The sequence below is a fragment of the Polistes fuscatus genome, unplaced genomic scaffold, assembly GCF_010416935.1.
Source record: "Polistes fuscatus isolate 324 unplaced genomic scaffold, CU_Pfus_HIC Scaffold17, whole genome shotgun sequence".
NCBI lineage: Eukaryota > Metazoa > Arthropoda > Insecta > Hymenoptera > Vespidae > Polistes > Polistes fuscatus.
The window spans coordinates 931,413-955,931 of NW_025113075.1; the positions used below are offsets into that span (position 1 = coordinate 931,413).

Consider the following 24,519-nt stretch of genomic DNA (forward strand, 5'->3'; position numbering starts at 1 on the left):
ATTAAGAACAATTTTTAATTTACGTTGTTTTTTAATCGAAGAATAAGGACTACTGTACGTTAATACTAATTACCTGTCCATCTTTTTTCTTTTTATTAAAATAAAAATTAAAACTAACACCGATTTTTTCTAAAACCAACGAACGAACGAAAAGATGTAACATCCGAGATCCTCGTTATCACGAAATTATTTGTTAAGGATAAAAAATGAAATCCAAATGTCTCCTATCAAAAGAGAAAGAAGAAGAAGAAGAAGAAGAATACTGCAGATGTTTCTTTTCTTTTTTTTTTTTCTTTATTCTTCCCGGGTTTGAAACCAATGCGATAGAAAAAACGATACCTCCGAACGTGTTCCTGTCGCAAGCAGATGCCACGAAGCCGAGTTTTGCTTTAAATTTACGTTTTTCGATATTTCTTATGGTCGAGAGTCCTACGTCATTATCGACAGGTGGGGCGGGGGGGGGAGAGAAGGAAGGAGGGTGCCTAACGATGGTCTTATAAGTTATACGTCTAACATGCAAGATTTTCTATCGATACTTTCTTCCATTAACGATTTTTCGATACTAAATACACCCAATTTACTTAATCATACTGTTTGTAAATTGACAATTCAAATTTTGGAAGATGAGAAATTATAAAATTTTTTTTTATTAAGTAATTAATTAAAATAAAAATTGTCCAACCAATGAACTTAGCCCTGAATGTAAAAATTCGAATGATCAAGGATTAATCGGCAGTATTTATGACAGTTTTTGTCGACTAGGCAAATGAACGAACGGTTTGGTTTAACGCTGTTAGAATTTTAACCGTCGATTCCTAATAGTTTGGGGATACTGCGTTGGCTTTAGGGGTTAACCGTACGCCACATACATGAAACAGGCGTTTGGTATCGTGTTATCGAACGGTATTATTGGTTGGCACGCCTGCTAGTGTTTGCGCGTTGAAAATCCGAGCTAAATCGTTGGTTACACGACGGTATATATCTCACCTACCAAAACATTTTCTTTCGTTATATTCGTTAAATCGATTAACTCGTCAAATAAACTTCTGAAACGTTAAATAAACCAACGACAAATTTACGATACGGTTTATCGATCGATCATTACGCATTGATTTTTTCCTTCGGATGATTTTTGGTGGTTTTCTTTTTTTCCGTGATCTTGGAACGTTTGAATATTTCCGGTGGGCTTACCTGTGATTATAAAATAAAATGATCGATCGTTATATATTAGAAAAGAAAAGAAAATCTTTGTCATAAATTGAAATACCTCGGGATGAAGATGAAGCCATTTGATGAAAGCTTGCACGCTATTCAAATGAATAATCCCATCCCAAACAACGTCCATCGTTTCGAGTTCGAGTGGCACGCTTTTGCACTCTAACCACTTTTCCCTTACCTGATTTTCAGGTGGTACGAATAATAATTCGGTTGGCATCGAGGTGCCAAATGCCAAAACGCGTTTAGGTTTACTTTCAGCTTTGGCATCTCTTTCGAGTTGTTTTCTGGTCGTTGCCAATACGCTTGCTTCTTGACATAATCTTGCCAAGGCTACGTCTGTCGGAACTGTTGCCATTTCTTTTACGTTAATCTTGTTTTTTTTAAAAAAAAGAACAAATAATTTTGAATTAATTTTAATATCAGAATCGCAGAATAATTGTGCGTAGGGGGGTCTTTGAGTAATATAAATGATTAACTCACTTGAGTTGATTTGCATACGTCAGCTGAGAAACTAATTTCAAACATGTCTTTGAGAACAGTTTCATTGATCCCTTTTTCTAATCCACCTAAACTCCTCAACCATTCGCAAAATTCCTCACATATATCTGTAGTAATCTTGTCGGCTCTCATGCGAATAGTGGCTTCCGGATCGTAGCCCCTCAAGTCATATTCCGTCAAGGGACGCCAAACGATAGCCTAAGGGACAATAAAAGCGTACACTTCGAATAAAAGAAATAACTTGAAAAATACCTTTTTGTAGGTTTACCTTGCGCCTTTCTTTCTTCATAAATAGTTCGTAAGGATTCGATCGTGTTCTTTTAGTTTCATCGTCTAAAATCATGCTATCTTTCACGGACGGTGGGTGTACCTAAGAATTAAATAATCATTTCATACAATTTTGCGCGAGAAACGATTATAATAAATCGTTCATGGATTAATGATAGAAGAAAAAAGTAAACGTTTACAAAATGAAAAGGAAAAACTCGGTAACACGGGTTAAACTTCTTTTCCGGTGCACGCTAAAATTCACTTCTATGCCAAATGACAATTTTCTCGTTGCGTACTTAGCAAAGTGATAAACGAGCCGTGTTTGATCGAGATTAAATCGCATGGTTGGGTTAAGTATGACGCAGTGCTACGTCACGCGACAATTTATCCTAGCTTTTGCATTATTAACAGTGTTTTAACTTCTTAACCCGTATAATATTAACAATAAGTAAATACCTATGGTTATTCCATCCTGACTTTTTATTTTATTATTTTCTTCTATCAAATTAATCGAGATTTATATTTATCGTTGAACGTACGATTAAATCTTCGGAAATTTCCCGGGTAGAATCGGATCGATCGGATCGTTGTTTGGTCGTTCGAAATTTCAGTAATTTAGGAAGGGCGAAGGGTAACCTTGGATAATGTTCAGGCATTCCCAAAAGAGGTGCGATCAGATTGTAAGAATCTAAGGGTAGGATGCGTCTCAATCGTTGACCGTTCAACAATGGTCGCTGTTTGGAGGAAAAAATCAGGTCAGAAGGAAACTTATCGGGATTCGTATAACGTCTAGATTCTATCAATAATTTGACCAAACTTTTTGCAATCTTATCCCTACTCTTATCTCTATTATCGTTCAATTCTAAAATTCGATTTAAAAACATATCGCACATCGTAGACAACGCTGATGTAGGTGATACGTTGCGTATCTCCAAATCTTTTAATTTTTCTTCGATCTCATTTTTCGTAAACAGAGAAGAACGTTGTCGTTGAGGTTTTTCTTGTTCCTCCTCGTTCAAAGAATGCAACACAGGTGACGCGAATTCCGTACCTTTTGTAAAATCCTTTAAAATTTCTTCGAAATTCGTACAACTAGAACTTCTTCTTAACAGATTTTTATTTTTCGTATCGTTAACTATAGAAACATCCTCGTTGCCATCGGGTATCAGATTTTCACAAACCGATTTGATTTTTGTCAATTTCTTAACAGGTTTCGAATCAATTTCGATTAAATTGTTCTTAGAATTTTGTAGGGTTTCTTCTTGTCCTATTTTTGTAGACGCAATTTTAAGATTTTCATCGGCCAAATCGTCTATCGTTGATTCCGTTGATTCGTTTATTGCCATACGCGTTTGCATGCTCGTTGATTTTTTTAATTTCAATGCTCTCAGTGGTTCCAATGGGTGACGCAAAATCGTTGGCGCGTGACAAGCCGGTTTGTATTTCAATTTAGTCGAAGAATTGTCTACGTACGTAATACTCGACTCGTCCTCGTCGGAATTTGAAGCGGGATCTTTGGATTTGTCCAAGGACGTTGTTGTCACGAATTTTTCCAATTCGATTTTTTTATCAACGTTAGTCATCGATTTTAATTCAACTTGCAACGATCCTTCAATTTCTTTCATTTCGTTAGCTGTTCCTTGTATTCCCTGCAAACTGAGTTTGTCTTCTTCAACGATATTTTTTTTTTCTTGCGTTACATCGAATTTTATTTCTTTTTCGTATGTCATGAATTCATTTTCATTTTTTTGATCTTTTAATTCAACAAAATTGACCCTATCGTCATCGCTCTCACAATCCATTGATAGTTTTCCCTCGAGTATTCGTTTTTTTCTTCTCTTCTCGTGTTCACTTTTACTTAAAGATGCACCAATTTCTTCGAGGGATTTGTATAAACACGAAAGACAACGATCTTGATTTTTTCTACGTGGAAAATATGACATGATTGGTAATTTGTTTAAAAAATTTCTCGACGAGCTAATACGTGGACTAGAATGTACTTTTTCGTCAACTTCATAATCGGATAAGGATTGCAACGATGTACGTGTAATCTTAGAAAACTTTTCTTCAGATTTGTCTACGATTTCTTTAGAATCTTCCATTGTTTCCAATGGAAAAACTTTTGTCCTCCTTTCGTTTAATTTTCTTATACCAAAGTGCATTTTTTGAGCTAAACGTTTTAAAGCTTCGTGAGCGTATCGAGTAGAATATTTGAAAAGATCATTATCGGATAATAAAGAAGAAGATTTTTTTCCTAATGAAATATTTTCTTTATCAGACATCTTAAATTTTTTGTTCGATGTATTAAATTTGTTAAAAGATTTTTCCGATGCACCAGGAAAAACAGTAAATGAAGTATTACTCGCAAAATTATTGTCTTTCGTAAACGAATTTATCCTACATGACGTATCATTCGGTATGGATTCTAAAAAAGGTTTATTATCGTTGCAAATTAAATTATTTAAAGTATTCGCGTCATCGTTATTACGAATCCCATTATTTAAATTTCGAGGATAGCGTTGGATCGAAGGATAGAAGGTTAACTTTGGATAGGAATCTCTTACTATTAGATTTAGTTCTTCTTTTTGAAAATATTCTCGCCAATAATCTTCTTCTTTTGGAATTTGACGTTCCCATCTATAAAGAATAACGTTTTAAAAGAATCATGATGCGTTTTAAATAGTAAGAAGAAGAATTGTTTCCATTCAGATGCACGCAAACAATTGGATTACCAACATTTCATCAATTTTTAACTTGAAATGACAAATTTATCATTATAATAAAAAGAATTTATTAATAATTTGTTCAAGCCCATTTTCCAGAATTAAATATTACGTTTGTTTCGATTTAAATGCGTCCAATTTATCTTTTTAAACTGTTCAAGTTTTACAATTTCTTATTCGTGGAAATATTGTATAATAAAATAAGAGAGCGAAAATAAAATTTAGTTAAATTAGGCGTATCCGAGAGAAAATAATTTTATTGGTAACCCCTCGTAACATACATACATACGTGCATACATACTTCGAGCCTAAAACTGATTTTATTTTCTTGGTAGAGTGACAATACGCCCTAGGTTTCCATCTCGATCGATCGCACATAACGACGATAAAATATCCACACTTTGTCTTGTCCTTTTATTTATAATTATCCCACCGTAAATACGCTAGAACGATTTTTCTTCTACCTACACCATCACCCGAGTACACGTCATTTTAGTAGCAACCGAAGTTAATACCGAAAAATAAACTTTGAGAAAAGTTTATCGATCAAACAAACGTAATCATGCGAAATGATTCGCCTCTATTCGTTCTTTTATTATCCTAAAGAGGTCAGTTTCAGTTAACTATCTTATTAATTTTATTGTTAAACAAACACAGTTCCGTTTTAATTCGTTTATAATTTATACTCTTAATTGCTCAATAATTGCTCGATCAAAATCAGGAGCTGACACACACTTTATAAATTATAAGTCGTATATAATGAAAGTTCGTATGTTTTACGTAAAGATTCTCTAATGATTAAATTATAATTTTTCTTAAAAATATATTCTACGTAATTAAACTTTAACATTTCACTTAAATATGAATGACTAGAGGAAGACGATTATCTAATTCAAACGGTGAAAAGTAAGTTAATCTCGAGTGAGCCACTATAGTGGCCCATCGACCTGGAAAAAATAATCGCAAAAGCCACTTTAGTGGCAGGCCCGCTAAGGGCGATATCGGTAATTGCAGTGCGCTACCTTTATCTCGTCGACCGTCGGTAACTGCCACTGTCGGTAACTGCCACTGTCGGTAACTGCCACCGTCGGTAATAGCAGACTTAAAATTTCTTTTACTCTACATCGGTAATATTTTGTATTTAGGTTCCTGACGGTCAATATTATTAAAGTACAAACTCTCATTAAAAACGGTCGATGTTTATAAATTACCGACGGTGGCACTTACCGACGGTTGCACTTACCGACGGTGGCAGTTACCGACGGCCGACAAGATAAAGGTAGAGCACTGCAATTACCGATATCGCCTTAGCAATGTTACTAGAATTTCAATAAATTTTAAACTTGCATATTATTCTAGTAACTTTTTTTAATTATTAATAACTAATTTTTTTCTGCTGTTGCGGTTTTATGCCAACTTTTTTGTGATGTTAAATCTTCATTACTAAAGCGATTTTCTTGAACGGTAAACTACTAACAATTGGTAAAATGAAGACGTTTAAACATTGGCTCTAATGATAAGTACAATTGGTTACAATTGTTACAAGTTTTTCCGAAATGATCGCTAAAGGCGTAAAGATATTTTGGGATGCGCGAAAATTGTATATTACGTTTATTCCTTATTATTTCCAGTCTTGTTATATTGTTGTCTTATGTACGGTCAATAAATAGTATTTTTTATTACTCAAATACGTATAAAAATTGTTCGATTAATTATAAGAAAATAAATAATGAATAAATGAATGAATATCATTCGAATCAAATTGATAGAATAATTCGAATGAAAAAGATTTAATCGAGATTTGAATGAAATGTTGCTTGTCATCAATAGTAGTATTCATCTAAAACCTCTTTTTGAAATGTATTTTAATCGGTTTGATGATAATGGCGGTAGGGAATGGGGTAGTTTGTAGGATAGAACCTACTAAGGGTGTGTAGTCAACCATCATTCTTCCGGTGTCTCTCAGCTGCTGCCACTTCCTGTCGGATGCAAACTAACTGCTTCAGAATTTCTTCGTCATTCCGTCGTTTTGAAAAAAGAAAAAAGAAAAAAGAAAAAAGAAAAAGAGAAGTTTCTATCTTCGCAGAAGACGTCTCTCTTTCGGTACTCTCGACGAGAAAAGGGGGGTTAGGGGGGAAGGGGACAATGAGACGAAAATAATTGCTCGTAGTCGGGTAAGGCTTTCCGCATTTGAAACTTTTGCACGGTTGCTTCTCCTCAAAAAGGATATACACACTTTACGATTTTCTCTTTCTTGAACGATTCAACGATTCTCATACTTTTTCTTTTTCGCGATTAAAAAAAGCACCCGTAGTACTTCCTTTCTTTCTAATATTTTTTTATTTTTTTATTATAACATTTCTATTCCACATTTCTGTACACATTTATGCATTATAATTTTATTGGTTTTTCGTCCCTGATTCTTTTGAAACAGTAATTACGATTCATTTGTTCATTTACCGTTTCTTTCCTTTTTTTTTAGTTTAATTATCGTTGTTGCATCGTATATATGCAGTGCATACATTTTTCAATAATTTTGTTGTTTTCTTAATGCACCTATTTGCTAAATCTATTAACGATCCAAAAGATTTATTATATTTATCTAAAATTTTACAACGGGGACAAATTTGTTAACCGGATTACTTTGCAATTGGATTAATTTACCACTGGGGTGAATCTGTTGCTCGTGCTATGTAAATTACGTACCCTCAACAGACCATTGCATCATACACATTTGTCTATAAAATTTGTAATAATTTCATTACATTCTTAATTACAGTCTTACAATTAAGACTTTAATTACATAGAACATATATAACGTTTACTTTCAAATTATTTATTTCGTCGAATTTGTTGATACGCAACGTAAAATTATTTATACAAATATTAGGAATTATTTGAATACGTAAAATCAAGCCCTAATTCTTTTGCTCGCTCAGTTGCATCACTTATCCGTTTAGATACACCTTGTATTCATAAATATTTGAAGTATATCATTTATTTATCATTTTTTTCTTGATCATATTTATATCTATATAAACATTCACCGATGCGATGACGTTTATTGTGATAAACGATCGGACTAATAATATCCATGAAAATGAATCTACTCGGGATCGTTCGATTTCCCTTCTCTCACTTCACCTCATTCCACCCTTCCATTTATTTCTCTTCCCTTTAATGGTGTAATATTTCCATTTATATTATACAATATGGTAGATAGTTATACATGTATCTAATACTTTTACTTATCGTTGGTAAATTCAAACGATTTTCTACGTTAAAAACTGACTTTATTCATGGCTAACAAATACCAATACTTTGTTCTAGAATTTCCTGTAATTTATATCATATATATATATGTCTTTTTTGATTCATTTATTTGGTAAAACGTTCATCAATTTTCATGATTAACGATTTAACGAATATTATTATATTATAAATTCGTATTGGAACTAATACTTCGAACTACGATCGGGTCATTTAAAATCCATTGCTTGATTTGTCAAAGGATTCTTAATACAAATGAATTTCATTTATTTAATTAAAACTGTCTTACGTATGGCAAAGCAAATACGATTTTAGATAATTATTATTATTAATACAAGAGGAGAACTAACAAAATCGTTTTAAATTATGTAATAAACCTGGTATTCGTATCGAAGAATAAAATTAGGAAAGATAACGATTCGATGTTTCTATCGATTCACGATAACTTGTTTGCAAAAGAACGTAATTAGCTAACTAGAGTCTTGTGAACAGTTTGCGAATTATTTTCAGTAATTTGTTCATTCAAAAGGTTTGACCATTTATAGAGGGATTTACGTAAAGTACTCCAAAGTATCTAACAGTTCACGAATATCCGATTTATACTACTTAAATGTCTGACCATGTATCGGGTATCTTACTCGTACTACTTAAAATAAACGTTCCCCAAAAAATGTTATATTAATTCGTATAACAATTTATGTTCACGACGAATAATTTTTTAATTTATCCTGGAGAAAAGAAAAAAAAAGGATTGAAAGTAAAAAAGAAAAAACAAATAGTGTAAAGTGTATGGCTAAAAAGGGGCAGGGGTAGGTGCAGCGGTGCAAAAAAAAAACGAAAACGCGTTAGAACGAACCGAGAAGATAAGGCGCAACAGGTCGAACGTGGCATAAATAAAATTACAAAAGGAACGAGTACGTGAGCGATCGATAGATAGAATGCCGATTCGTAGTTTTGTGCTTCTTCGATTCGTCGTCTATGCATTTTTCTTCTTATGGTGTATAGTATTACTTCCATTCCTCGAGCTTTTTCTTCATATTTTTCGCATTGGTTATTTTTACAAAGCACCCTTCGAATTCTTTCGGACAGAGAGCTTAGATTTTTCCCTCGAATTTCAAATATTTCTATACCTAACTATAAATATTATTTTACAATTAACGATAATACAATTGTTTTTCAAATATTTTCCATACACGTTCATTTTGACAAATAATTTTCTATTTTATCCATTTCGTCGAATGTTCGTCAAAAAACATTGATTAAGTATAAACAGCTCAGTTAAGCATAAACTTGGACCAGGTTTTGTAAGAATTTAAAATCCCGACGATGGAAACAATCCGATGCTTCTTCGAGTAAAATATTTTATGACGTGCGTACGGAGTAAAGTGTAAATATGAATTAAAAAAAAAATTAAAAAAACTAAAAGAAAAAAAGTAAAAGTAAAAGTAAAACAAAATCCAATCCGAGTTAAAAAACGGAAAAGCCGATTAATCGGCTAGTAGTCGATAGCCAGTGGCTATCTATCGAAAAGCCGATTAATCGATAAAGTTAGTTTATCGATGAAGTGTTGATATTCCTAAATGTGAAATCAAAAAGAACAATTAAATCTCTTATCCGTATATATACTTTAATTCTATTTATTCTTTGCTCAAAAGATAAACGTACAACTCCGACGCATATTTGAAATAAAATATCATTTCACATATAATACATTGTTTAAAAAATAAATTATTCAGTCTGAAAGTAGACTAGGTCAATTACACAACGAACAATCGAATATCAATCAAACATATATTGACAAAATCCAACAAAAAAAGAAAAAGAAAAAGCCTAGAAATAAATTTCAACGTACAACAACGATAATAAAAATAAATAAAGAAAACTAAAAACGCGCTAACACATTTTTTCCTGATCCTATAGGACGCGATGCTCTAACGGTTACAAAAGTTGTTCGATCGAAAATCGATAACATTTAGCAATCCCAAATAGGATTGCATTTCTTTCAACCATGGCTTCAAGAGGGGGAAAAGAGGAAAATTGATAGAAGGGAGAAGTAGTAGTACCTATCTACTACGTTTCATGTTTCCGAAATTCTAATCCATTTCAAGTCGGAGTCTTTGATCTCTGTTACGTTCAATGAAAGCACCGGTGTTATAGGGGGACAAGCTGGAACGAGTAATTCGTGGCTCGACAAAGTTTGACAGTTCGCTAAAAACTTCTCTCTCTCTCTCTCTCTCTCTCGGTTCATAGAAGTGGGAATTTGGTCGACAGCAATGAGAATGCGTTAGAAATCCCCTCTCCCCCTCTACTGTCTTACTCTTATGTAAGTATGAATTTATACGTATGTATGTGTTAGTGCAGTAAGTACCTGTCGTGTCATGTCTGCATCCTTCGCACACTCTTGATATCTATGAATCTTTTCTCTCTCTCTCTCTCTCTTTCTGTACATGTGTGTACGTGTGTACTACTGTCTTTCTATATGTAGGTTCTTAAGTTCGAAGTATGGATCACTTATAAATGTATGCGTATAACAGTTAGATGTCTCCGGCGTCTCTGGTGGTCCACGTTCGTAGCACAACCGAAGACTCCAGGAATATTTGAACAGCGAATGTCTAAGCAGCATCGGATATCAGAACTGTACCGCGATGTTATTTCAACGCCGACTACCCGACATACCTAAAATTACTATTAATCGTTCCGACTATGACGAGGTCTGTCACTCCCGTTAAACGTTTATCGATATTGTTTTTTCTATATGCACTCTCCCTTCCTCTCTACGTGATAGGTTCTGAAATTTTAAATCTGATGTCTTATTAGATGACAATTTTACCCCACCACCTCGAAGTCATCACTGCGCAAGAACATTAAAACAAATATATATTTATTGAAAGAATTACATAAAAATGATAAAAATACTAAAATCGGAACGTTATAATCCTAAATTCTATTAATTAGATGTATGACACCCTTTATATACATGCGTAACGTTCGAAAAGTCATATAAACAACTTTCAATAAAAGTAATTTACATAGAGGACGAAGGCCCAGTCTGAAGGGGAATTTCGAAGAGGACAGAGCTCCGAACATATATTACGAACTTTTTAACAACAATAGACACTTCTATCGATTAATTAACAATAATTTTAATATTTTAATGCACCCTCTTTATATTTCAGAATATTTAGACACATATATGTAGTAGTATATAAGCATTACATATTTATTAACATATTTTTTAATATTAAATAATTTCGATGTAATATTTTTTTCGATGAAAATTTCCCCCTCCAAAGGCACCACTGCGCAGAAACGTTACAAAAAATATACACTTGTTTAAACAATTACATAAAAATTAAAAGAATATTAAAATGAGAACGTTATAATATTAAATTTTATTGATTTAATTTTATTGATTTTCTTTTATACACATGTTTAACGTTCGGTAGGTCTTGTAAACAACTTTCACCAAAAGAACTTGAACAGAGGACAATGACTCAGATCAACGGTGAATTTCGAAGGGGACGGTACATAGAACGTATTCTCCGATCTTTTAAACAACAATAGACATTTTTATCGATTAATTAACAATTATTTTAATATTTTAATGCACTCTCTTTATGTTTCAGATTTTTTAACTACATATCTACTGGTTTAAACATTACATACATATTAACGTACTTTCAATAGAAATAATTTTAATATATTTTTATTTTATGTTTCTTTAGATGACTTTTTTAAACTTAATTTCGTTACTGAGTACTAATACACATAAACATAAAATTTATCGATTACTTATATTGTTTTTGAATTAATTTTTGGGTCTTCAGAAGCGGTTACCTCCTCGTGGTTAGACCTGGGCAATGGTATTTTACTTTCAGTATAATGTTTAACATATTTTATATATTAAACATTCCATTGCAAGTAAAATCTAGCCAAAGACCGCTTACCATAAACATTATAATTGTAATTAGTTTCGTTTAAATCCCTAATTAATATCATATCCTTATATATATTCCTTTCCCCTTGGTTCCTTTTATCCATTTAATATACAGAAACTAATTACTTTATAATGTTTTTTAATAACTTTTATATATTTACAGATACCAGGTAGTAGTCCAAAATTATTAGAATTAAAGTTACGATGAATAAAAGAGATTGCATTGGATTCGTTCATTGCATTTTTATAATCCTAGAATAATATTTATATTTTACAGGTTTCTTTTTTAAATCATAGCTGCAATGGATAGATAGTAGACTCTTTCTTACCAAATGATCGTTAAGAAAATATTACTTTATACGTCTTTGATAATGTTAACGATTTTCTATACTTTCATTAACGATATAATAAAAGGTTTATTAATAATTATTTGTACAGTAAAAAGATTTGTTCTTTTTATATATACATATATTTATTCGAATTATATTTAACAACGATAATGATATTTAATTTTCGTTATTTCTCGTGAAGAGTAAAATGCATGAAATTGTTTATGAAGAAAAGTATGTTTTAAACAGTACTTTTCTTTCTATTTACCAGAATATACTACGGTTCTCGGGTTGTCGACTATAAATTCAACCACCGTGCTCTTCTCTTTATCTTTATTATATCGTTAATCTCAAGCAGAGAAAATTGAAAATTACATGGATAATGGAAGAGACCGCTTTATTTCCTTAAGAAATGTTACTACCATCATCAAGAATAGCATTTTCGCGTACCTACTCTAGAAAAAAACTTTTCTTTATATATATATATGCATTAGGTTGATTCTAATCCAGGAAGTATGCTGAACTCGTCGCAATCGTGTACAAAATTTTCAAGTAGGCGAAGAAAGAAGAAAAGAAAGAGAGAGAAAAAGAGAAGGTAAAAAAAGGGGAAAGGAAAAAAAGGAAATATAACCTAATGGATATTCGTGGCACACTCGTAATTCAAAGTTTTCCTGTGTTAATTCTAAACCGATTGGATAGTTCGGCTTGTAACTAAACAGGAACGTCGTACAAAACATCCAATGTTTTTTCTACCGTAAGAAAGTTCTTTTAACAAACCAACTTTCAATAGAATAACTGTGTCTAATGTTGGTCTTGTTTCATTAAAAAAGGAATTTTATTATTCTTTCGATTGAACTTAGAATTTAGATTATAATTATATATTTTTTTTTGCCCTTAACGAGTTCTAAAATTTGGATATATTTTAATTATTTAAATAATGCTATTTAATTAAATGTTACAATCAATTTATCGATTAAAACACATAGGCTCGTTTAATTGCAACGAACAAGACGATAAAAAACATAAAACTCGTTAACGTAAGCGTAACAATAAACAAATGCTTTAATTATTTTCAAGAATCATAATATTTGATAAGAGAAAAAGAGTTTTTAATTTCAGTTACAAAATTGCTCATACGTTTGAAACGTTTCCTAATCGATTTTGCGATTAATCGTTCCTGATTGTTTTCTTGTTAGATTTACCTACGGTTTTTTTATTCTTTCTTTTTTTTTTTTTTTTCATTTTGTTGCACTCGTGCGTTTCATCGAACGTATACGATTTGAAGTCGACGTTAGAAAGAAAAAGAGAGAGAGAAAGGGAGAGAGAGCAGTAAAGTTTGAAAAGTCGTAACAACACGTAGAAATTATGGAGTGGGTGCGAGCTTGGCAGTAAATCAAGCAAGCGTTTTACGTTTGGCCCCCATGTAAAACCGTATGCGGGATACGGAATAACAAGCACGACTCGCGAGCATGGAAATCACTCCTGGCAGATTAATTTTACCGACCGTGAAATATACCAAATTAATGTATGCAACCTACTTAGTCCGTAAAAAAAAGCAAAAAGGAAAAGAACCAAAATTAGAGCCAACAATTTTTGTTGAATTTTTATATATATATATGTATATATATGTATATATATGTATATATATGTATATATATGTATATATTCTTGAAAGTGCTTATAGTAGAAAATAGCCATACGTTCCGTGTCGCAACGACCTCTCGATTTGCAATGCAAAGTCGTAAAAATTTAAGGACCTTTCCTCCTCCTCGTTTTCTTTCCCTTTTCTCTATTTCTCTTTCTGTATAAAAGGCCAGTAGTAGTTCGAAGGCGTTAGATAAAACTTTACGACTACCGTAGTACGCTTCGAGTTAGGGGTGGTACTGCGGCTTCTATTACTTCGGAGTTAACATACCGATCGTTGTTAGTAGTTCTTATATACTACTACTTATTTTCTAATCTTATTTCACCTAAATAAAATGTGGATAGGAATTAAAAGACATATCCTAATGTGAATAATAATTCATTTTATAGTGTGTTGTATCCGATAATTCGACTAGCCTACAAATTTTGTCTTCCAGCATTATCGATTGCACTGAAGCCAAAATTTGTATTGTTTAACTAGTAAGATTTGTCTCAAACAATGTATAATATTTTTAAACGAAAATTACGATGCAACCCAGTTACTTCTTTCAGAAAAAACAAAGTTATAGCACACCCCAGTTATTTCCTCGAATACATTCTGAATACCAATTGTGTATTCAATACCTGGATAAACTAATAATTTCATTCTTTCAGCACACCCAATAGCATTACTTCAAAGATTCAACTAACCATAGGACTCATCAAATAATGCATAATTATTATTTAAACCGTCAAAAGAAATAACGTTATAGAGAATCCCAATTACTTACGATTAGATGCAGTAGACAATCTATCGAAAAAATAAAAAATAATAATTATAAATAAATCTTCTTAGGTTAGTTGAATATGCGAATGTAAGGAAAGGAGTCGCGAAAGAAGAAAGCTTGGCACGTTAGCAAGAGTTGAAGAGAACGCAAGTGTGCTCGCTCGTGAGATTCACCCAGTCCGAGAAGGAGTTTCACAAGAGGAGAGAGGAGGGTTCAGGGGGAGAATAAGAGGGGTGGTGGTGGTGGTAGTAGATGTTGGAAGCTCAGAGGGGAAGAGAAGAGGACTCGAATCACAGGAGAATGGACCATCTCCTGTTATCAGCTTCCAGCCAGCCGCCTTCCCAAGCCGACAAATTACTACACCCCCACTAGCGTCCACCTCTTTCCCCCCTTTCCTCTATCTACCTTCTCTCCACCTCTTACCAAATCAAAACCCTCCCACTTATACTCACCCTCTTTCTTTCTTTCTTTCTTTCTCGTCGTTTTTCCCTAGTCCTGTAACTGTTGCGTTAACAATAGTCACGTTTCTACGACGACTACTTGTTTCTTTTGTTCTTTTGTATCAATACAATTTACAAGCTTGTAATTAACGATATGCAAAACAAGAGAATTTCTTTATTTAAAGTATACGAAAAGGAAAAAGAAAGTTAGGATAGAAATAAAATACTAGGTAGCAGCATACGTTTATGATATACGTAAGATACATTTTGTTGGTCTCCTAGGGGTATATATCTATTAGGTATATTATTGTGTTGTTATTGGTAATGTTACTGCTGATTTTGTTTTTTTTACTACATGTAGGGGGTGGTAGGAAAAAGGGGTTGCTGGTAGTTGGGTGTAACGTCACGAAGACGAAAAGCCAGGTGGTGGAAGAGGCCGGAAATTGTCCGGGGTTGAGGGTGAAACGACATCGAAACGTATGGCCGCTGATTTATAAGGGAAATAATTTCGCGAAAGCAATTCCTTACGTCTCGAGTACCCTGCAGCTCGTAACGTACATATATATATATATATGTATATATGTATATATGTATATATGTACATGTAGAAAGGACGTCCGTGCTGTGAGTAGTCGAGATGCGTGGTTGGATGTTGGGAAGAGAAGAGAAAAAAAAGAGAGAGAGAGAGAGAGAGGAAAGATGAAAGTAACCGTACGTCTGTCTCTCTCTCACTCTGCTTAAAATTCATTACGATCGTTAAAAATTGTATTTAATTTTATCTACTTTCTTTTACTTCTTTTTTTTCCTTTTCTTTTTTACGTCGAGTAATAGAATTTCTGATTAATTTACGCGTTTAACGTTTAATTTATTACCAGTCGTTTCTTACATTTTTCATTAAATATTTGCTATGCTATCCTGTACGCGTTTGTTCTTTACTTTACTTGCATTTTACGACAATTTTCGTTCGTTTTACACAAATCCCGCGAATAAATATAAGTCGGATAAAATGAAATTCCTATCACTCGGAAAAGTGAGGCACTAAGATCAACCCGTGGATGATAAGAAATTAAAAAAAAAATCCTCCACACTCCTCTCCCTCATCCTTCCCGCCGGCATCGTGATCGAATCGAATCGAATAGACGAAAAAGAAAAGGTACGTACTTACTCCTCGTCTCTCTTGAGAATTCGAATCGTATTCGATTCCCGAATTGTTCAGCGAGAAAATAGTTTAAAAAATAAAAAACAAAAAGAAGAAGAGGAAGAAGAAGAAGAAGCCTAAAGTCGAGATATGAACTGGGGAAGAGTGGCATTTTCTTACCAACTGATTCTTGTAAAATACTTAGACATACTTTGCGCGTTCCATTCCCTCCCCTTCGTCTTGTTCTTAGTTCCTCGATAAAAGGTGGAATCACAGGATAGGTTGCTCGCGTCCCCAGGAACCAACACGAACACGAACACGAACACTAAAACTAAGACGATGATAAAGAATAAGAAAAAGAAGAAAAAGATTCTGTAGGCAACATCATCTCGATGTTGGTAAGAATTCAGGGCCATCTTCTAACCAATCCAACCCCCCTCTCACCACTCAAACCTCCCCTTCTCATACTTCTCTTCCCTGTTACCATTCCTTTTTCTTCTTCTTCTTTTTCTTGTTCATCCCCCGCTACCTTTTCGAAGGAGCTGAGAGGTGGGAATCGGTGAGAGGGGTTGGGGTTCGGGGGGTGGTTGGAAAGCTCGAAAAAAGAAACGAAAAAGGAATAAGGAAGGAATATAAGGAAGTTGATGAAATATTGGAGAGCGGCTTAGACGGGACAATATTCCGTTGTAAACCGTCTTCCCTGTGCCAATAGATAGATATACTACTATACAGCTGATCGTATACTTTTATCTCTCTTTCTATCTTTCTATCCACTCTTTTTCTTCTTATTCTTTTTCTTTAGGATCTCCTTCTCTCTCTCTCTGACATTGTCTCTGTTTATCTGCTTTTCTTCGATTTATTTCTCTCTTTTCTTTCATTTTCATTCAACTTGCATTCACTGGCACAAAACTCTGACTCAATTCGAAGAAAAATACTCGTTCTTAGATCAACAAGAACAAATAAAAAAACAAGTATGATAGAAAAAGTAAAACGTGTTATTTTTAAATGTTCCTTGATTAATAGATCAATTTCGATGACTTCAAAACTATTCGTTTCGTTCTTATAAATATTTAATTTTTCATTTTTCAGATATCAGACTCTTTACCGATAGCGTATACACATACGTGCATGCATATATAAATTAATTTAGTATTTTATACTATATAGTTGGTTTTTTTCTTATTTTAATTTTCATCAGAAATACGTGTAACTATTTCGTTTTAAACTCGTATATAATATTTTGTTTGGCGAACATATGAACGAACGAACGAACGAACGAGCGGAACGAACGGAAACTAAAAAGCAAAAAACTTTTTCTACGTATTTAGTAAAAGTTGAGAAACGAATGTTACATAGGACATATAGTAGAAGTAGATGGAGTAGATTTTAGTCTCCTGGTGGTATTCCTTGCTATATGCTTCGACTACAACCACCATCGACCAAACTATGGGTTCGTGCTATGATGGATAATGATACTTTAACGCGGGGAAGCTTTCGCTTAGGAGAGGACTAACAAGAAAAAGCTCCCTGTGCTTTGGACAAGTAGAGTAAAAGAGTAAAAGAGAGTTAGAGAGAGAGAGAGAGAGAGAGAGATGGGGAATGAACGTGCTAAAATGGTCGTTCGAATCGACGAGTAACGAGAAAAATAGAGGGTTGTTATCATCCATAGAGAGTAGGGAAGAGATTATTTTCAAAGGTTCTTTTTTCTTTTTTTTTTCTTTCTTCTTCTCCTTCTTCTTCTTCCTTTTCTTCTTTTATTTTTTTTTTTATTTCTAAACGACCTTTTTCCCTTAACGAACCGTTCTCTCTATCGTTCAATCTTTACGCGTTATCTACCTATCTCTCTCTCTCTCTCTTTTTTTGCTTTCATCTATTAAAATAAGATAAAAAATAAAAAGGAAAAAGGAAAAGTAATCTTTGAATACTTTTCTAAATCATTTCTGAAATGTCGATCATGTTATAGAAGAATAGATATCGATAGCAATTTCAAAGACCTTCCCCTACTATCGTACGAGTGGTGCGTCTGCGTTCGGTTTCTAATAAACGATCACCCTTCCTTTTCTCTCCTCTCTTTTTTCTTTTTTCTTTTTTTAAAATTTCTCTTTACCATCAACCATCCATAACGTCTCTTTTACCGCAATTAAATCGACGGAAAAGAAGAAATCTCGAACGAGACAAAAGCTCAAAGCTTTTTTCTCTTCCTATCAACTCCCACCCTCGCTCCCACCCCATCTCCTCATCCTTGTTTTCTTTTTTATTCATCTGCATTCTTCCTCTTATTCTTATTCTTCTTATTCTTATTCTTCTTCTTCCTTTTTCTTCTTTATTTCGAAGGAATAAGATCGAAGTAATACTTGAAGTAAGAAAGAACGTCTTTTTCGATCTGTATTTACGTGATAGTGTCTTTGGTACTTAGTCCCTCTTCCTCCTCCTCCTCCTCTTTCTATCTTTCATTTCTTTCTTTTTATCTCTTTCGTTCTCTCGAAAGAAAGAAATATCGTTGAGAATCGACGGTACATCCCACGATTATTTCCATCATAACGAATGATTTAACGTAGCATTCTTCTTTTTTACGAAACCTCTTCCGAATCTTTTTTATTTTGTTTTTTTTTCTCTTCGAATAAATACAATTATTTTCAATATAGGTTATATAATCAAACTTGAAAATGAATGATATTTTTTAATAAGGTAAAATGATCGAGGAACATGATTTTAAAAGGAAAAAGGTAAAAAATTCGAAAATGTATATCTCTTGAAAAATTAAATTGAAAAATTTCAAGAGTTTCGAAAGAAAATGAAAGAAGAATAAGGATAAAAATAAGAAGAAGAAAAGAAAATGAGAGACGAGAGCATCAAGAATGTGTCTGGAAGATAGAAACAAGTTAGATATATTTGCAACTCGTTATCCTACCTTCCTTCCTTTCTTCGTTCCTTTCTTCGAGGATTATAGTGGATTCCTTCTCGCGAGTCACTGTGAAAAGAAATAACGCACCACTCAGGGTCGTAGTGACGTTTATTAGACATTAAGTAGTAATACCTGAGAATAAGGAAGACGGGGGAGTCTAGGAGGGTAATAAGAACAGGTCAGGAGAGCAGTCATACTAATTGTAGTAATTCCGGCATCCACTTTGGATATTTAATTAAGTTTCCGCTGACAAGCATCTACTTAGCGGAGAGACTCGTGGGTGGTGGTTCTTACATAGTGCTGCTCTCGATCTTCTCCTTCTACCCTTCCTCACTCTCTCTCACACACACATCCTCACTCACACACACACATACACATACGTTCATTCTCTTTATATATATTATATTCCTGTCTTTGTCTATCTCTCTTCTAAGAACCACCGAACCACTGCTTAGCTAGTACCTTTACGTATAACGGAAGGACCGCTTAAATTAGGGCTTCGGCACTCCCACGGTGTGTACTAATTATTTATTAGAGTAAAGTAGGCATTCGTCGGAGGGTTGTATATTCACCTCGGTAGGTCTATTCCATTTACGGTACCAAGTTAAAGGATAAAGGATATCGACATTCTCTGCCTATATATATAGATATAGATATATATTATTATTATACTATAATATTCGATCGGGGAATAAGTTTCTTCGTATTTTACCATTTAATCCTATAATTCTGGGTAACGTTGATCGAATATGCCAATATTCGCTTACGTTTAATAGCTAAATTCTATCAGAGTTAATTTTATAAATAAAACTTCTTTTTTTTATAATATACTTATATTATATTTTATCAATCGATAATTTAATCGCGTTGGATTACTATGAACGGTTTTCCGTGTACCATTTTCTGGTCTCTAGATTAGAAGTTTAAAAATAAATACGATAACTAATGTTCTCGATTGAGAGAATAATAAAGAAGAGAGTATCGATAGAGGTATAACATTTTTCGAACGATCTAAATATAGTCTGACATAAAAATTCAAATAAAAATATAACGAAATAATAAAAGTTTGGATTAAGAAATAAAATGAATGTGTCGATATTCGATTGTACAAGTATAGTTTGACTTTTTTTTACTTTCTTTCTATCTTATGGGAAAATAATTTATAGGAAATTGAAATGAAACGCTGTGAAGTGAAACGATGCTTGCACACACATGCTTAAATATTACGACGAACCTATCGTTCCTTTAACACGAGGGACGGAACAGGATATTCCTACCTATTATCTATTGTCTTGGCAAAGATTTTAGTGCCAGCAGTATATAAGAGAAAGAAAGAGGTAGACACGAATGCGGTCTTCCATTCGATTCTGTAAAGTATGAAGCTATCAAACGCAATGGCCCGAGAAGGCCACTGCAATTACCGATAACTCTTTGACATGCTCCGTCTACGTTTTTCTTTCTATTCGAAATATTTCCTTCTCTCCCCCTCTCCTCCCCCCTTTTTATTGTATTTCTCCTACCATTCTACATATAAATAATTTATCGAATCTATGCGCGTTAATAAAAAAAAAGAAAAAAATTGCAAGCATCTTTTTTACGAACCACGAAAATTTCCCGCACAAGGTAATAATAAAAGTTTTATTCGAATAATTGTTGAAAGAATATTAAAATTACTACTACGGTGTATTTAAAAAATATATATGTATTTATTTCTATACAAAGTTTTCCAGTAATTAAAACTAATTTCAATAGTTTTTCATTTAAAGTAACGATTCTTCATCGTTCGATAAAACATTTATTATTTATCTCAATGCTGGAAATAAAAAATATGAAGAAAAATATAAAAAGGAAACTAGAATAAGAACGGGGGATGAGGCGGGGAGCTGTAGGATGAGAAAGAAGATAGGATAAAAGAAGAAAAGGGTTAAGAGGTAAAATTCGAAAAGCAAGAAGAGAGAGCCTTCTCTTTTCGGTCCGATAAATTCCTTCTGTTAAGTAATCCCTGCTCGTGGATTCGGAATGGAAACAGTGCAAGAGCGAGGATAAGAGAGATAAGGATCCTCCGGCACCTCCTTCTGTTGTTCCTCTTTACGTTTCGTCCCCCTTCAACCCTCTTCCCTTCATACCCTTCCAACCCCTCTATCCTTTCTATGGTACATCCGTCTTCTACTCGAGCAGCTTCGGCTGTTTCACAGTCGAGATCTACACACGTACAGGATGAAGAGGAAGTCTTATACTTGGAGGCTTGCCATTGGATTGCTATTGTTTACCGAATATCCAAATCCAATCGAACCTTGATGGACCGTTGAAATAACTTACCATTCACTTGCTAATACTATCATACAATATTTTATGATTACAACTATCTACTTATTATTTTATTTCTTCCAAATAAAGTTAGAATACATTTCCTTATTTTCAATTATATTGTATTTAAAATATTCACATTGTAATTAACGAAAGAACAAATTCGAAGATCTAAAAAAATCGTTTAATTTACATTTATCCAAATAATATGTAATTTTATCTGTTTTCCAATTAGAAAAATGCAGTATACATGTGATATATTTCACGAACGAGTTAAAAGTTACTTTTAGATAGTCGAAGTATTATTATTAAATTCACACGGTATAAATTTATATGTATATCATTATACGTATAAATTCTCTCACGTTAATGAAAGTGAAAGTTCGAAAGAGAATAATGTAACTTTTCTATTGTTAGCTCAAGAAAGAGTTAAGTATATTCATTGAACTTGGTAAAACGGGGTAGGAAGAAGCTTAAATGTTATTCTATCTCGCATTAGTATCACAATAATGTTTTGTAACTCGAACATCCATCCCCCTCCCCCAAGATAATAATAATAATAATAATAAGGAGAACACCGAGAGAACTAGTTCCACCTCTTATCTTTCTCTTCTATCTTGTATTTAATTATAAATAAATGTTACTTGACAAAATAACGTGACAATTTTAGCGTAAACTATAAATTAAACGCGTTGAATTCGGTCCCTAATTTTACGTAACTTTCTTGTTACGTCACTCGCGAATTTCTGATAGATTAACAAAATACCTAAATAATAATGCAACTTAGATTAGCCTTCTCTTTGCGTGCGAGTATTCTACTTGGAAAAGAAAGACGTATAATTGCAAAACAAAAATGCTGGGAAAAAATTCAAGATCCATAAGATAATTTTTTAATTCGAAGAAAAGAAAGAAAAAAAACAACAAAGTATTTGCTGATTTATTATGTAATATAAATATCTTCGCAATTTAGAAAACGTGTTTAATTTATGATACAAAAAAAAAAATTCTGCATCTATATTTAAATCCTTATCGTTTTGATTTTAAATTAGAAACGGTAAAAAAGTAGATCGATGAAGAAAACGAAGGAAGATAAGCTTTTGGTAAGACATAGACGTGAGAAAAGAAAATGAATCGTACGATTACGTATATATATATATATATATCTTATATACCATATAGTATATAGATGTATATAAAATGTATATTCCCGTGTGTAGAAGGCAAGAAGTCTCTACTGAAATAAAATAGCCCGTCGTCGTTCTTTACTCGTTGGCACTTCCGAACGGTCGCTCGTGGCTCGACTTCCGGTAACCGAGATTGCAAGCTTGATCGATGGGGGATCGTGCAAAAATGATGGTGTAAGAGAAGATGGTGTCGAGATCTTTGCCTTCTCTGAATTTCGAACCTAAAGTGTCTACTACCCGAAAACTTATTTTTGCATTTCTCGTTAGAATAATCTTCATCTGCATAAACTCGAACAATTCATTTAATTCGTTCTGATTTCAATTCCAATCCAAATATCATTTAGTTTTCTTCTAAGTAAAAGAAAATAAAAATCATATTATATATATATATGGTGTAACAATTATAATGATCCTCGTTGAAAAACGAATGACAAGTGAGGATTTATCATTAATCGTTGGAATATTTTCCTAAATACAATTTGGATAACTAAAATAGGTAGAAGAAGAAAAGGAAAAAGTAAGGAAAAAGATGTGGTGCGGCGGTAAGATAATAGGGTGGATATAGGAAGGGATATTAGCGATGATAGTGGTAGATACACAAGTACGAAAGGAACGAATTAATTATTCATGCACGTCCGACGTCCGACACCAAACGCGCGCCGCCGTCACTTTGTAGCGTCCTACACAAGGCCTGCCGTGTTGTTTAGCATGACTATAGGAAGAGAAGAGAGCATGGGGGAAGCATCTATGGTGTTACCTACCTATCTACGTATATATTCGTATGTTCATAGGTAAGGAGAAGCAGAGAGAGAGAGAAATAGAGATAGAGAGAGTGAACTATAGGATGAGCGAGGGAATACGTGCAAATATGAGAAGGTGTATGTAAGAGAGAACGAGCAAGTGTATATGTGTATGAGTATGTGGAAAAGTGAGAGTGTGCTAGGTAGAATTAGCGAGGGAGGGCATATGCAAGAGTGAGAAGGAATGATCGTGTACTTGCAAGAGTTGAGAATATGTGTATTTATATGTGTGTGTGTGTGTGTGTATGTCTATTTATGTGTGCGAGAGTATAGGGTTCGTATAGCTATGGATATATAGCCTTTGTAACGCTCGTTCCGACGGACGCGCACGTAATGGCTGTAATTAATGCGACGTACGACCGATCGAAATGGTCTACGGTTCTAACGCTCTGCCGCAGTCACACGCACGGTAATGTCTCTTTCCAACTTGTCCGTCTGTCCGTCCCTCCGTCTTTCTCACTCTTTTATCTGATCCCCAAACCTTGTTGTCTACTTTCTTTTTCACCGTTCTATTGTCTGTTATCTACGTATCATTCGGATTTAAATTCGGATCAAATTCGATTTCCTAACTGTTAGAATGAAGCAAAAGTTCGTAAATACAATCCATTATGCAATTTATAAAATCATTTGTAATTATATTATAAATTTATTTTAATTCATTCTCTAATATTTCCTCAATTTTTTCGTATCGGTTACGTGTACATCTAACAAAAGGATCTCATATAATTCTTGTGTTAATGAAAGTGTAGAAAAATTTGTAATTAAGTTTAATTCATCTTTCGTTCGGAACGAAACACGTGGTCATTTTTTTTTTCTGGGTGGAAGAAAATCAATCGAATCAGAACGAGGATAAGAGATTATTTATCGTTGAAAAAAATATGTAATGATTTATAAATGCGACTTAATTTTCCTTACAATATCGAACCAAGTACCCATTCAGTAGGTACTGTAGGCTGAATAACAGAAGGTACAGGCTGTTGTCTCTTCTGGTGAATAGGAAACCTAATCACGTAATAATGTCCTTGATCGCTTTGTGCTCGCGTTTCCATGTATAGTTCCGTAGAAACGCGCGTTAATGTGACCGACGTC

The 24,519-nt window shown here is 33.5% G+C and overlaps 1 protein-coding gene across 1 annotated transcript; it reads right to left on the reverse strand.

Annotated features, from left to right (window-relative positions):
- Window positions 1-1,101: 1,101 nt before the first annotated feature.
- On the reverse strand, window positions 1,102-24,479 carry LOC122515317. The gene is made up of 7 exons (XM_043632632.1): window positions 24,346-24,479; window positions 4,388-4,623; window positions 2,526-4,219; window positions 1,985-2,086; window positions 1,699-1,914; window positions 1,268-1,588; window positions 1,102-1,191 (listed from the first exon to the last, which is right to left on the reverse strand). The coding sequence occupies exons 1-7, from the start codon at window positions 24,477-24,479 to the stop codon at window positions 1,102-1,104; spliced, it is 2,793 nt and encodes a 930-aa protein (XP_043488567.1).
- Between the last annotated feature and the right edge of the window lie 40 nt (window positions 24,480-24,519).

Coding starts and splice junctions, on each gene's coding strand:
- LOC122515317 (XM_043632632.1), bottom strand. CDS start 24,479: ATGGAAACGCGAGCACAAAGCGATCAAGGACATTATTACGTGATTAGG. Junction 2,087..2,525: donor AAATTTCCGAAGATTTAATC/GTACGTTCAACG, acceptor TTTAATTCTTAG/GTACACCCACCGTCCGTGAA. Junction 1,915..1,984: donor TGAAGAAAGAAAGGCGCAAG/GTAAACCTACAA, acceptor ATTGTCCCTTAG/GCTATCGTTTGGCGTCCCTT.